A 15,024-nucleotide genomic window follows, 5' to 3' on the forward strand; every position below is an offset into this window, starting at 1 on the left:
GAGCTGGAACATCTCCCTGCAGCTAACAGGCAGCTAGCCACTGAGAGGGGGGAGGCAGAGGAAAAGCTAGCCTGTGTGTGTGTGTGTGTTTATTTGTGTGTGTGTGAGAGAGAAAAGGGGGCGGTGACTGCTGCCTGTCGCAGACTAGCAGGCACGGCTACCGGACCGTTTTCCTTTTAACCTTGCCTTTCCCGGCTGCACAGCTCAGGCCCGCTGCTTCTTCCACCCCAGGCTGACAGGCTGAGCGGCTGACAGGCTGAGCGGCTGACAGGCTGAGCGGCTGACAGGCTGAGCGCAGGGGGCAGAGGGCAAAACCGACGCCAGGCTCCTTCACTTCCACCTCCTCCGCTGCCGAGCAGTGCGTAGCAGCTGACAGCTCCTGGCAGGATGATAGCGGCTCAGCTCCTGGCCTACTACTTCACCGAGCTGAAGGATGATCAGCTCAAGAAGGTAAGCAGCGCAGCGGAGCGTTACTGAGGCTGCAGGCTGCTGCGCGGCCACAGCAGGCCGGCGGAAAGCCGCAGATGCCGGGCAACACTTTGACAGCCAGCGCCTATTCAGCTTCATGGGGGGCCAGCGGTGGTGGGAGGGGAGGGGAGGATGTAGCTCTGCGCGGCCATGAGAGGGGAAGGTCACGGTGAGCAGGGAGTCAGGGGCCGCTCCGTTTTCTGGCTTTCTGGCGGCTCGTCGCTGTTTGACATTGGTGTCCTTGAGCCGGGCTGCGGCCGGGGATGGTGCCGCCATCAGGGTTTGGTTGCCATGGTGCGCGAAGACGACAGGTGGCGGCTGTTAGGAGAAGTCTGAACTCCCTCAGGCCTTTCTCCTTCTACTCATCCATTTTGTTCTCAGCTGCTGTCCCCCCCCCTGTTAGCTGGCCAGCTGCTCCGCCAACATAAGCACAACTTAGCCGATTACAACTCCGGCCTGCCCCTTCAACCTGAACACGGGTTCAGCCTGATTTAGACAGCCGAGGAGGACGTCAACAGAGCCGGGGAGGCGAAGAAGGTTAATGGCTGAATGTGTTCCATCCTGAGGGGAGCATGCGAGTACTGCGCATAGATGGCTGTGGGAATGTAACCGCCCTCCTCACAGATCGCTTCTGCTTTGACCCTTTAAGTTTCCGACTATTGATAAAATGTTAATGTCAGACAAAGATAAGAGAAAAAAAGCTACCCTCCAACCAACCTGGCCCTATGGGGGGAAAGTGGCCGCGCCCCTTCTTTATGCATGAACTAATCAACCAGATGTGTTGGAAACCTGAGTTCAGTAGCCACACCCAGGCCTGGAGAATCAGGACATCACTTTACCACAACCTGTCTGACAGCATAAAACATCATTATGCACCAATCTAAAGAAATTCCCAAACTAATGAGAAATAAAGCCCTTTTATATCTGTCAGTCTAGACTCCAGTGAGCCACAGTTAGAACCATTATCCACAGATGGAGGAAACACGGAGCGATGGTGAACCTTCCCAGGAGTTGCTGGCCTACCAAAATAACCCTGAGAACACATTGGCGAGACATCCAGGAGGCCACAAAGGAATCTGCAACAACATCTAAATCACGCCTCGCCAGCCTCTGTTAAGGTTCATTATTCAACAATAAAAAACAAACTGGGAGAATCGGCATCCATGGACGAATTCCAAGGCCAACCCCAATACTGACTAAAAAGAACACAAAGACCCATCTCACATTTGGCAACAAAAACCCCAAAAAAACATTCTAATGATCCTCAAGAATGTGGAAAATATTCTCTGGACCAATGTGACAAAAGTGAAACTTTTTGGAAAGTGTGCCTCCTGGCAGCTAACAGTGGTGGAGGGTAGCTTTTTTTCTCGTACATAATAGCAATTTTAATAAATAAAGGTCTGCAATTTTTGGCTATGTAACAATTTATGGATAAGATGTCTTTAGGTGTCGGTCATATGAAAGTGGGTTTGTCTCCACATGGAAGGGAAGAGAGCTGCAGCAGTGAGATCATCTAATTTTATCATGTGTTTTAGAGTTTATATAATCTTCTTTTTTTTTTTTTTTTTACCAGAAACCTTCAGGGATCTCACCATAGCATTAAATACTGGTCAAACTGTTTAGTACCCAGACTAGTTTGTTGGTTGCACTTTGCACTTTATGTTCAACAAGTGTTAATGTCCAACTCAACCAGCTATTCTCTTGAATAATCTGATTTATAAAAACCGTTACATTTCTTGTTTTAAATTAACAACCTAAACATCTTTAGCTACAGGCCCTTTCTGTTCCTTGTGGTTAATGCAGAGAAAAGTCTAAATGAAATTGCAATCGCATTTATGGTTGAAATATATCACACTTTGGATTTTTGGCAAACTCGTACAGCCCTAAACAAGAGTGTCCCAAAACTCCTCCAGAGATGGAACCATTCGCTGGCAGGTTCTCCAAACGCTTGACAGCAGCGGGTGCCGCCGTGGGTATCTGCTGTTACTTCTTCACATTGGGCCGGGAGGGTTTGGATAGCCTTTATATCTTAGAAAAATGAAATCATTATTAAAAAACTGCTCTAAATTAAATTAAATTCTGTTTGATATTAATCTAAAACATTTACAAATAAGACACAAATAAGCAAAAACAGGCAAACTATAGAGGTGCAAATACTTAACCTCCAACAATATTAAGAAATGTAACAAAAGGCTGTATGAGTCCAAATAACTGCCTGAACCTAATGATGGCATAAGGTTAGACGTACAAAGATGTTTCATCTATTAAAGTTGGAGATTTTAAACTGAGAGTTGTTCATAAACACCTCAAACTGTAGGAAACTTGCAAGGCTTAACTGGAGGGATTACTCTAAAATCTGCTTAGCACGAAAATATGAGGCCTAGATGATGGTTCCACATTTCAAACACTGAAGCAAATCTAGTACTTCTAAAATCAGAACTATAAGAGAACATATTGCCTGTATTCCAAGCCAGTAGGCCTGATCCATCAGCAGGTCTAAACCCAGACACTGTGAGCCCTGTTGGTGATTGAGTGCAGGTAAAGAAGCTTAATGAGAGAGAAACGTGTTAACTATCTTGGTATAACACTTACCAAGGTCCAATAGATTCCTGGACCGTTTCATAGAACCTGGATGTTTGGGTTTTGGTCATTTTAGTGTTATTAGTTGAGGTTTATTTTAAAAGGGACAATACGCATTCAAGAAGATACCAGAATGAGCTGCTGGGTACAGCATAAAGTTATGATAAATATGAAGTCCTTCTCTGTGCATCTCTTGGGTTGGTACTGGTCCTTGGCGTTTGAATAGTTTGATCCTCTGGGTTTCCACCCAGTTTCTCCTGTCCCCATTATTCATCCTTCCCTCGGTTCCCTGCTTTGATTCTTCCTCAGCGCAGTACTCACCTGGACTCCATGTTAGCCATCACATGCCCACAGTGTTTCAGCTCCTTGGTTTCTTTCTCTCACTGCTGGATCCTGCTGTTGCTCTCGTCCGGGTTGCCGTGCTGTTTTTCTCGCGTCTCTGTAAGGTTCCAATTATTAAATCCATCATTCCACACTCCATCAGACGTCTGCCAGTGTCCTGTTTCCATTTGGGTCCTCTTCAACAAACAGGACATGTGACAAACTGTGGCCTTTCCCGGGCCCGGCACCACGTATAACTGTATAGCGGCGCGAAGGCATCCGATACAGATTTAGGCAGCATTAAGGCAGCGTTAATTACGAGACGGACTGACCTTCCCTTGTGCCCATCTTTGTGTGTCTGTTGTTCAGATTGATAAGTACCTGTACTCCATGCGATTCTCCGATGAGACGCTGAAGGACATCATGGGCCGCTTCCGCAGGGAAATGGAGAACGGACTGGGCCGTGACACGAACGCCACAGCCACAGTGAAGATGCTGCCCACCTTCGTCAGGTCCATCCCTGATGGATCAGGTAGGATGGGAACCTGGGATTTTCTTTAAAGGTTATATCATGATCATATAGAGGGCATCAATAACTGAATCCTTTTATTTTTACAGTTCAGAATATTCATGTTATTGTTGTGCCTTTATGATTTAACTACTGTACAAAGGTTGTGATGCCATAAAAATGTGCTGATGCATTGAAATAGCCAGCTGTGTCCTGTGACATCAGCCCGTCTGTGCTCTGGATTTGGATTTTCTAAATCACTGTTTTGGCAGCACGGCCAGTTCGGAAAGCCTAATCACTTCCTGTACTTATTACAGAAAATACTACTTTAGGGAGATAAAAACCAGGGCAGAACTGAATGACTCATTGACTTTTTGATAGATTATCGAACATTTGCACCATGGTACAGGTATCTGACTGTAAGCTTTAGAAATGTGCTTCTCATGAGCCAGGAAAAGGAATGCATTTTGATTGATCATGTATGAAGAAAAAACAATCTGGGTATACACGATGGGGGGAAGGTATTTTGTTCCCCTGTTTGTTTTGTAAGTCTGCGCCGTTCGAAGAAAAGTCCCCTCATGTTATGGTAGTTTGATTTTAATGTGCAGAGAATCTAAAAAAACAGCAACAAAAAAACAGAAAAAAGTTATTCAAAGAACTAGCTAAACGCCAATACAGGTCAATTAATGAATCAATTATGTAAACTCCTGACCTCATCAGGTTATGTGAATAAAGCATGCCTGTCCACAGAAAGATTTATTTCTCTGCATCCTGTCCAACATCACGGGCAGAAAACAAAGGTTTCAAAGTCTGGGTCAAAATAACTCATAAGCACAATGCATGTGTTGGAAGAACATCTGCAAATAAAGTAAAGAAGAAAACAAAATAACCACCAGTAGCCCTTGGTCTGGAGTAGGCCTGGACAATATAAAATAAGCATATCAATAAAATAGAAATCATATTGATTGAAATCAATAATTATCAAAAAACAATTAGAAACATACATTTTAAGTGCAGCCCTGGTTGTTTTACGCTGTTGCTTAGCGACCTATTTTTAGATAAAGACACACAAACACTGAAGTCAAACTCTACCCTTTATTCAACCAACGTTTTTATCAAAACTGCAAGTTTTAAAAAAAAAAAAGAAAGAAAAAAGAAGGCGTTCTCTCTGAACTCTGAAGGGGGCGGAGCTTGGTGGAGGGTTCCTGGGTCTGTGTTGTGATTGGTTGGGAGGGTGTAATGACTTTAATATTAACCTTCATTATAAGATAGGAAGGAAAACTGTTCTTCTATTGAACCCTTGTTTTTCTATCGCATCAGACGTCTATCGATCGATATATATATTGTTATTGAATTATCGTCCAGCCCTAGTCTGGAACTCCATGCCAAGATCTGGTCTGATGGGGTGAGAATGAACACGAGACCGATGAGAGATCATCGCCCAGCCACACAGAAGAGGTTTGTAGATGGACCTCCATCACCAAGAACACCATTTGAAGCACAGGAGTGGTCTGACTCCACAATCTACCTTGACATGAGTCCAAACTCGGTGCCCAGCAATAGAAAATATCTTAGCACCGTGGTCGTGAATAAAGATGTCTCCACCAGGTGGTAAAGCGTGTTTTGATGGAGGATCAAATACCTATTTCACTCAATGATGTGGAAATAATCTTTTATCTAATGTGGGTTTTCTTTAAGGAGTTTCTAAATATTCAGTCATCCTTCATTAAGGGAAACTACCATGAAAAACATTTAATTAATTGTAAAAGAGCAAACTTGCACATTAAACAGGATTTTATACCCCCCTGTCCCACTGTAAATGGGCTAGGCGTGTAAAAATAAAGCCATGCTGACTCAAATGAAGCCTGAATTGTATGGATTGTCCGTAAGTGAGCACAGAAATCCAGATACAGAAAGAAGCTATAGAAATGGCAGAAAACCGGCTCTAAATGGTGCAGAGGATGTGTGACCTTTGAAAACTTTGACCTTTGGAAACCCAATAAGACTGCCGAAAATAAAATCCAGACCTGCTGTTTCAGTGTTTAGGATGAATAGCTAGAACTTAGTTATAATTAGAAATGACCAAAGTAGAAGTGAATGCTACAGCACGGAGAAGTCATGAAGGCGGTAGGTTTAAAGTCAGAGGGTGAAATTGACTAGTTCCACCTCACAAAGATCCATTAAAATGTCCCTAAACTAGGAACTGTGATTGGGAAAGACAACCTTTATGTTTTTCAATCACTTGAAACTCCAGTAATGTGCAGCCTCTGGTAGCGAAAGTGTTATTACAGTGACTGAATACTTAAAATACTTTAAATGCATTAGTCTGGTAACTGGATACAACAACTGGCAGGTTGAGATTAAACTGGAATACGGTGAAGGTGGGATCGACTCAGCTCTACAAGCAAATGCTCAAAGGCAACTAGAACACAGCAAACATCATGATTCCTGTTATCTGAAAATAAGCATCAAGGCCTGCTTGGCCAGCATAAAATATGTTTGTTTTTGCCAAAAACATCTATAAGGTATATTTATTTATGCTGGAACCAGAGCCCAGAGATCATGTAAAAGAAAATCACCTACCTTCTATGCCGTAGAATGAGGGGCATTTGTGTTATATGCTTTAATTCTTCCTTCATAAACTATGTCTGTTACATATCATGGTTATAGGAGTGAAACACAAACGAGTCTAATTTAGTGAGCAAGGCCACAGCCTCACGCGTGGCTTCACACATTATAAATAGCCTTTAGTTTCAACGTGCGGGAACCAAGGAAGCACGCAAAGGGCAAAGTTGAAGCCATGATGGGCGTTAAAAATGGTTAACATTAGAAGTCAGATACACAAACATAGAATGGACTGTTACAGTCTTGGAAACACAGCATAGCTCTGCTTTGATCGCAACAAATAAAGCTTGGTTCTACAAGGATGAGTAGCTCTGTTGTTTGGGAAAACACAAATAAAGCGAAAGAAATCCTATCACTGCCGAATAGGTCTAAGAACAGACTGATCACCTAACCCAATCGTTAAATCTAGCCTAAATCTACTTTTAGGTTCACAGAAAAAATTAAGCTAGGTCCCATTTTTACTTTTTTATCCTAAATGTGTTCACGGTCTTTTCTGAACACACATAAACACATCTAGAGTCAGCCAGGCTTCATTTAGACTTTTTTACTTTTGAAATATTCAGCTGCACCTTTCCAGAGCAAAATGACTGAGCAAACTGCAGCATGCAGAATAGGAGACTAGTCTCAACATTTCAGCGTCATTTATCCATACTTAACTGTTTTTTTTTTTTTTATGACATACATATCTGACAAGAAATATGAAGAATTCCCATTTTATGCTGGTGGATCATAACCAGATGGTAAACAGAGCTTCAAATTGCAAAAAGAAGAAACAAGAGGCAAAACAGAGTAGGTGATTTAGTGAAAACTGTTTTTTAACCTCAAACAGGCTGTTTAACAGCTTGTCATATAAGACCACAGCTCTAAAAATTCAGAATCTGCATATTTGGTTTAAATTTCCTGTTCTGTTTTGAATTTTAAGATGCAGGAGCAAGGTCTTTCATCTAACCATTGTGCAACGTTTGGATATGGAAAGTTATTTTAAAATGTCTAACAGATCCTGAGAGTTTCTTAAAATATCCTAGAGTCTGGTCATCAGAAGCAGTATGGCCGATTTTAAAGCTGTCTGGTGCATCAGAGATGTACAAGAGTGCAGGGAGCTGGTGGACCGCTCTGTGGCATGGTGCTGAAACAATCATCTAATCTGGAGTGGGAATAATAAAAAGGGAGACAGTTGTAGATTTCAGGACAAGCAGGAAGTAGCTGCAACTAACGATTATTTTAATAATCAATTAAGCTGTCGATTATTTATACGATTATGGCCTTGCTGCCATCTTGGCAGCAAGGCCTCAGTAAATGGTCTCCCCCTGAAATGTTTGTGATGTTTGTTTGTGTATGTTATGGCAATTGTACTGAAACAACAATTTCCCTCTGGGATTATTAAAGTAATTCTGATTCTGAACGTGCTCCTGTCTTTTGAGAACTTGGTTCAAGCCCTTTTCTCTGTGTCGTCATTAGTAGACATGGCGAGTGATGCATTAATGGCGCAACAAATCAATAATGAAATGTGTTGCTAACGCTTTTAATTGTCTGTTTGTATCGATTTCTCTCGATTCGTTGATGCAACCCTAGTGGTGGTAGAGCAGTGTAAATAGCTTAGTGTTCACCTGAACAACAGGCTGGACTGGAGAGGCAAGAGTGAAGCCGCTGTGAGACAGACCTCTACAGGAGACCCTTCCTGCCTGCAGCCATCAGCATCTACAACAACTCATTGAAGAAACCCCATAACATGAGTTAGAACAACATTTAATTTCACTATGGAATTATAAAGTACTTTTGAATTGAACTTTGGGAACAGGTATGGACCCAACTATACTGTAAAAAGTATGGAGACAGACCCAAGACAGTTTCCTCTGTACTGAGCTGGGGGATCTGCTGGACAATATGTGAAGACAAAGACCTATACAAAGATCTATATGAAGGCCCTTCCAGATGCTGAAGATAATCCAATAACTATAATACACCATCCGCAAGGAACCCTTTAAAAGAAAAGAAAATGTCTCCTCCTATGCCACAAACTTTGACCCATCCCACTGGAGATGTTTTCTACAAGCCACAGGGGAGGAGGCTGTTATGATCTGAGAAGCTTTTCTTTCAATGGATCCATGGGGCTTCTGGTTGTACAGTGGTGTTAAGCAACAGCTGCTGGAGATGTTGCAGTGGGCATCCTCTTAATGAGGGCCTTCGCCTGTATGAGGATTACCAGTTCTTTGAACAGGACGGCGGCCATCTCAGAAAGAACTTCTTCCAGGGGAATGATGTTCCTCTGATATCAATCTGACCGGAAGCTTTGGAGATAGATGACAGGGCAGGACGTCCGATGCCCTAAACGAAACCAATTCATCACGTGGAGTAACGTTTCCTCCAACCCACTGAAACGAAAACATGTCTAAATGAATTTTTGAAGTAATCAATAAGAACAATGAAGCTACTTATTGACACTTTTACTTCTGCTCTGCGTTTTTGTTGGGCGAACAGTGTTAAACTTTTGATCATCTGATTAATAGCCTTATTGAGTCAATAATTAGCCGCCTCTTGTTCTTTTTATTTCTTGCTTCATTTTACATTTTGATGCTTAATTATAACCTGGTTATGATATGGGGTGAAAGGGGAATGCAGGGAATTTATTCCTGCCTTTTGATCATGACTACATTTTCTTTTCACACCACGTTAAACTAAACAACACATTTAACTCTGCTCACATGTCATGTTTTGCTCCAATAATTGTGTTCAGCGCAAAAGTATTTTGAAAAGACAAAACAGTAAATTTTTACATTCACTTTTTAGTGCTGGAGGACAATCATAACCATGGTATAGCATAGTTAGTGTTTAGAAACTGGTGATGCTAAAACATATTTTCAGGCTCATATCTGCACCGTATCAATGCAAAAACAGGCTGAAATGGTAAACAACAGTCACAACTAAAGGTTTAGGGTTAGCCACTATGACGGCAGAAGCAAACTAAAGCACTGAGTCTGCCGAATATCAGAAGCTATCTAAAGTGCAACAGACAGTTTATTTGTACAGCACATTTCAGTACAATGACAACGCAAAATGCTTTACATTAAAGTAGGATTTAAACCAATCAAGTGCTGTACCAAAAAGGCCGACCCAGTTTTCCAGGCGCTCTAACAGAATGGAGTGACCTACAGTATCAAATGCTGCACTGAGGTCCAAAAATACCAGAGCTGTGGTTCTTTTACAGTCAGTATTTATACGGACGTAATTAAACACCTTGTAGTGAAACCTGACTGAAAAACATCAAAGCGACTCGTCATTGTTAAGACGGTATTTAATTGTTGAAACAAAGCTTTTTTTTTTTAAATCTTTTGGGACTTGAGATGGGCCTGTAGTTCTGCAGTAGCAGTTTGTCCAAATTGTTCTATTTCAGCAGTGGTTGAATAACAGCTGTTTCTAAGGACTGGGGGAATCCACCTGACAGAAGGGACGTGTTTATTATCTGAGTCAAAACAGACGTTATGACAGGCAAAACTTTCTTAAAGAAAGCTGTGGGTAGAGATAAAATAAACTGTCTAAAACAAGCCCTGACAAAGCTGATCATAAGTCACTAATTTCTCATTGCATTCTCAATTTGACAGAAAAGGGAGACTTCATAGCACTTGATCTCGGCGGGTCAAACTTTCGGATCTTGCGTGTCAAAGTGACACAGGACAAGAAGCAACCGGTTCAGATGGAGAGCCAGGTCTATGAGACTCCTGATGACATCATCCATGGGAGTGGGACACAGGTAAATGCTGAAGTCGGCCTGCTCTCTCTCTCTCTTTTTTATTTTTATTATTTTTTTTTTTTATGAAAAAACATTGGCCTTCCTTCAGTACAGCACAGCAGAAAGATCTCCAGTTCAAATCTCAAGTATGCAGGACTTCCTACATCCTGAATTAAAAGCATCTGTCTACAAAAGCTCCCACATTGGAGTCTTAATCAGCCATTATTGTACTGGCGATGTGAGACTTTTTAATTGAGCATATTATGCTAGCGTCTGTAAGGACACGGTAAAGTCAGTTTTCATGGTCGTCCCTGTACTGCTGCGGGCATTAAGAGGGGACAGCATCAGTGCTGCTGAACAACAGCAAACTCAGAGAGGCAACAGCTGCCGCTCAGGTTGAAACACAATAAGCCCAACATGGCCGACTGACAGCAGCAGTGGGATTGTCCCGAGGCCTGACTTAGAACAGGACGAATTTAGTCAATGAAGCACCGCAAAGACAGCTGGCGGGACATGTAAGGTGATCCGTGAACACATTTGTTAAAATTTATACCCGTCGGGACGTATTTTTCTTAAACTCTACAAAATGGTTGTCAAAGAGAAAAGGCTTTGGTTGATTTGCCTAACTTTGAAGTTTGACAATGCTTTTTTAAAGTCTTCCCTTTATTTTCAGTCAGACAGTAAAAGCCTAGCACTGATTGCATTAATGATTCTTTTCTGTGGTGTTCAGCTTCTATAAAATAAAGTTATGAAAGCAAAATGTGACTGCACAACAATAATTACCTTATAAAATCATGTCAGTACTTTGATGACTTGTTTTTTTTTTGACTAATCATTGTTGTAAAAATCTGTGTTTGCTTCCAGCTCTTTGACCATGTTGCAGACTGCCTGGGGGACTTTATAGAGAAACAGAAAATAAAGGATAAAAGACTACCTGTGGGATTCACATTCTCATTCCCCTGTGTCCAAACCAAACTGGACGAGGTAAATGGTCAATGGATCATGACTTGCATGGCTGTGTATGTACATATTCCCCCAAGTTCCAACTCATCAAGCTAATTTTATTGTTAGACAAAGGTAACCAGAGTTAGTCTACTTCCTGTTGTCAGACAAGTTTGATTAAAGTTATTTCTTGTTTTGTTTGATGATCTGAAACACTCAAGAGTGACAAAAAAATCAAAAACAAGAAACCTGTAAGGGACAAATAATCTCTCATGACACTAAACTAAGAGGTTTTAAGGAGAACCTCCCTCCAGTTTGAACCCTTCTTTTAAACCATAACTCTTTTTAGAAGGCTGATGAAAGCTCTTCTTTCTCAGGCAGTCTTGGTGACTTGGACTAAGAAGTTTAAAGCTAGTGGTGTAGAGGGCGTGGATGTTGTGAAACTTCTGAACAAGGCAATCAAGAAACGAGGGGTGAGTCTTGTTTTTTTCCCCTTTTGAAAGCTATATATACCAGAATAATTGATTTCAATTGGCTAGTCTGTTTATTCTGGTTTATTCAATCTTTTATTTTCTCAGGACTATCAAGCAGACATCATGGCGGTGGTGAACGATACAGTCGGAACTATGATGACATGTGGATTTGACGATCAGCGTTGCGAAGTGGGAATAATTATAGGTGAGTTGATTTGATTTTAATAAATTCATTGTGGGGTGGATCAATGTTCAAGGCAGAGATTTTTCCAGAAGTTTCCCCAAGTCCATTTTTAAATACCTGAAAAGGATAACACATACTGGCAATGTAAGACACAGATCAGGCAATGTGCCCCTTCTACGTATTTTCTACCGACGAACCCAGATCAGCAGCATCCGCTTGGCAACTGTTACTCCAAGGCAAGACTCATAGCAATGTTTTTCCAACCTATTCTATCCCAACACTTGTTTTAAAAGTAAACATGGCTGAAGTGCATATCAGATAGATATGTCCACAGTGTGTCATATGTACAGATTGACGCACCGCTATAGATGTCAAGGCATTTTCAGTGAGGGTTCCACTTGTCTTACAGAATCTCAAGTGTTACTTGTGTGAAAGAATGGACTATTATTGTAGACACTACATACTACTTCAGAAACAAATACATCATAGACAAAGTGAGGTGTAATGTTTTGCTCAAAGACGAAGAGAAAATTGGACACCAAACCAACAAAAAAGGCCAACTGGAAAACTCCCCCTACGTCTAGAGATGGAGCTACCCAAAGCTCTGGGGTCTCATTTATAAAACATTGTCTTGAACCCATACTAAAAGTGTATGTATGCCTAAATAAATAAATAAAATAAAAATGGCAATACGGCAAAAAAATCAGCTATATAAAACCATGCGTGTGCCACACCAGCACGCAATTTCCCTTTATAGATCACAGCCGTACATCAACGTCTGCGTACCAGGTTCCACCGCATGTTCTGCCCTCTGTACGGCCAGATTCAACCATAAGTGGTTGATGCAAAATACCTCATGAATGTTAGTGTGCATGTAAATGAGCCAGCTGTTCATTGTTATTTCATGGTTAACAATGGCAACCATGGAGAAAAGAGCAAAGATACTGTGAAATAAATGTACAGAGAGGAGTTTACTAAATGTGAAAATCAGAGGTAAATGCACAGATGTTGGCTCTTGTCACAATTATTTGTTAATCTGTGGAACACAGCTTTTGTGTGGAAATTAACGTACGCATGTTTCAGGCCCCGTTTTATGCGTAAGCAAGCTTTATAAATGACGCCTTTGCCGTTTGCAGTAGAATGAATGGGGACAGATGTGTTTGAACCAAAAAGGGTTTCTACTCAGCTCCAGGGAATGGATGTCATGCAGAAACAGAAAACTCTGCATCCTTTCAGGAACGGGAACAAATGCCTGCTACATGGAGGAACTGCGCCACATTGATCTGGTGGAAGGGGACGAAGGCCGGATGTGCATTAACACTGAATGGGGTGCCTTCGGGGATGACGGATCCTTGGAAGACATTCGCACAGAATTTGATCGTGAGATTGACAGAGGCTCCCTCAACCCAGGAAAGCAACTGTGAGTTAGCATGCATCTCGTCAACCTCACAACAGAATCAAGGTTTCATTTAAAAAGCATGTTTGAAAGTGTAGCTTGTCAAAAGTCCGGGTATTTCTCCCTGTGATAAGGTTTGAGAAGATGGCCAGCGGAATGTACATGGGAGAGCTGGTCCGACTCATCCTGGTGAAGATGGCCAAAGAGGGGCTGCTGTTTGAGGGACGGATTACCCCTGAGCTTCTGACCAAAGGAAAGATTGAGACAAAGCATGTCTCTGCCATAGAGAAGTGAGTACAGAGAATGGCTTTTCTTATCAAGAATCTTCATTGTCACCATGTGTTACCATAGTGAAATTGTTTTTTGAGACCCTGACTCAAGATGTACACAGATTACGTATAACACACAGACGGTATTGTTTAGTTTTTTTTAATAACTGAAATCAGTTGGTTGCAATGACCAATATTATTCCTGGGAAGCATAAAGTTAGCAAATAGTCTGTAGGGGCTGATAAGGCTTATTTCCGAGTCCCAATAGCAGTCCCTTAGCGAATAATATGAATTAGTGTTGTTGCATGAATTAATCCCTCAAGGCTCCCTCAGTAATGCACTCATCCTCACAGTAAATACTGTGTAATAACTTTAACCCTCCATTTACAGAACTGTGCAATCAGACATTCCCTGAAAAATCAGAGTGTGCTGATAGGCATTACCAGTAGTTTGATTGTAACATTTAACAGACCACAAACTTCTCAGTAGGGGGCGTATTCCTTACAGCTTTTGGAAAGAAGATGTTTTTCAGAAACGTTTTATGTAACGTTTCTGAATCATTTCCTGATGGAGGTGGGTCAAACAGTGCATTGCCGAGGTGGATGGGATCAGGGGCAGTGAGTCTGGCCCTTCTCTGGACTTGTGCAGCATAAATCCTGTCGATATCTTGTAGATGATATCTCACAATCCCTTATGCTGAACTCACCACCAGTGCTAAATCCTTCCTTTCCTGTACTGTGCAGCTCCCATACCACACTGTTGTATTCCAACTTAAAATGCTTTCTATTGTAGCTCTGTAAAAGTTTTTTAGCAGCTTAGTGGAAAGTCCAATCCGTTTCAGTTTCCTGAGGAAGAAGAGCTGTTGTTGGGCCTTCCCTATGATGTGGAAGATATCTTTTGTATCATTAAGGATGCGTTTTGGTGTAGACTGCTACAGTTACAGTTAAGGGCCTTCTCTGGTTACAAAGATTTATGGATAAAGAATCTGAACCAAAAGGTTAGGATGTGTTCAGTGTGAAACAGAAAAGCCAAGTAGTTCGCTAGCTTTCTCTTCAGATTTACCTAGGTTAAAATGTCATTTCAGGACTAAGGAAGGTCTGAAGAAATGTATGGACATCCTGACCAGACTTGGTGTTGAGCCCTCAGATGAGGACTGCCTGGCCGTCAGACATGTATGCACCATTGTGTCCTTCCGCTCAGCAAATCTGATTTCTGCCAGTCTGGGAGCTATCCTCTCACGTCTAAAGGACAACAAAGGAGTGGCACGCCTTCGCACTACTGTGGGAATCGATGGTTCTCTCTACAAAATGCACCCTCAGTGAGTATATTAGAGAACAGGAACTCTTGGAGAACTTAGCAACAGAGCCTCATGCAGGTATAGAAACAAAGGAAATATGTGATGCCTCTCAACGCTTCTAGTTGTCTTCTTCTTTAAAGACTTGAATACCTAGAATGAATGTAGACTGCCTTGAACAACAAAGTAGCAGTGGGAAAAGATGGCCTTGCATACTGTTACACAGAAGTATGTCTT

General features: G+C 41.8%; 1 protein-coding gene across 2 annotated transcripts in view; it reads left to right on the top strand.

Moving 5' to 3' along the window:
* The first annotated feature begins 271 nt into the window (after positions 1–271).
* Positions 272–15,024, top strand: part of LOC105931242 (hexokinase-1) — a 28,716-nt gene continuing 13,963 nt past the window's right edge. For both annotated transcript variants that reach the window (XM_021320190.2, XM_012869837.3), the window contains exons 1-9: positions 272–450; positions 3,739–3,901; positions 10,102–10,250; positions 11,094–11,213; positions 11,549–11,644; positions 11,750–11,849; positions 13,065–13,248; positions 13,359–13,514; positions 14,578–14,811. In XM_021320190.2, coding sequence (XP_021175865.2) covers positions 388–450; positions 3,739–3,901; positions 10,102–10,250; positions 11,094–11,213; positions 11,549–11,644; positions 11,750–11,849; positions 13,065–13,248; positions 13,359–13,514; positions 14,578–14,811 — 1,265 coding nt within the window. In that variant the 5' untranslated portion in view covers positions 272–387. The remainder of the gene's footprint in view (positions 451–3,738; positions 3,902–10,101; positions 10,251–11,093; positions 11,214–11,548; positions 11,645–11,749; positions 11,850–13,064; positions 13,249–13,358; positions 13,515–14,577; positions 14,812–15,024) is intronic.

The sequence above is a fragment of the Fundulus heteroclitus genome, chromosome 5, assembly GCF_011125445.2.
Source record: "Fundulus heteroclitus isolate FHET01 chromosome 5, MU-UCD_Fhet_4.1, whole genome shotgun sequence".
NCBI lineage: Eukaryota > Metazoa > Chordata > Actinopteri > Cyprinodontiformes > Fundulidae > Fundulus > Fundulus heteroclitus.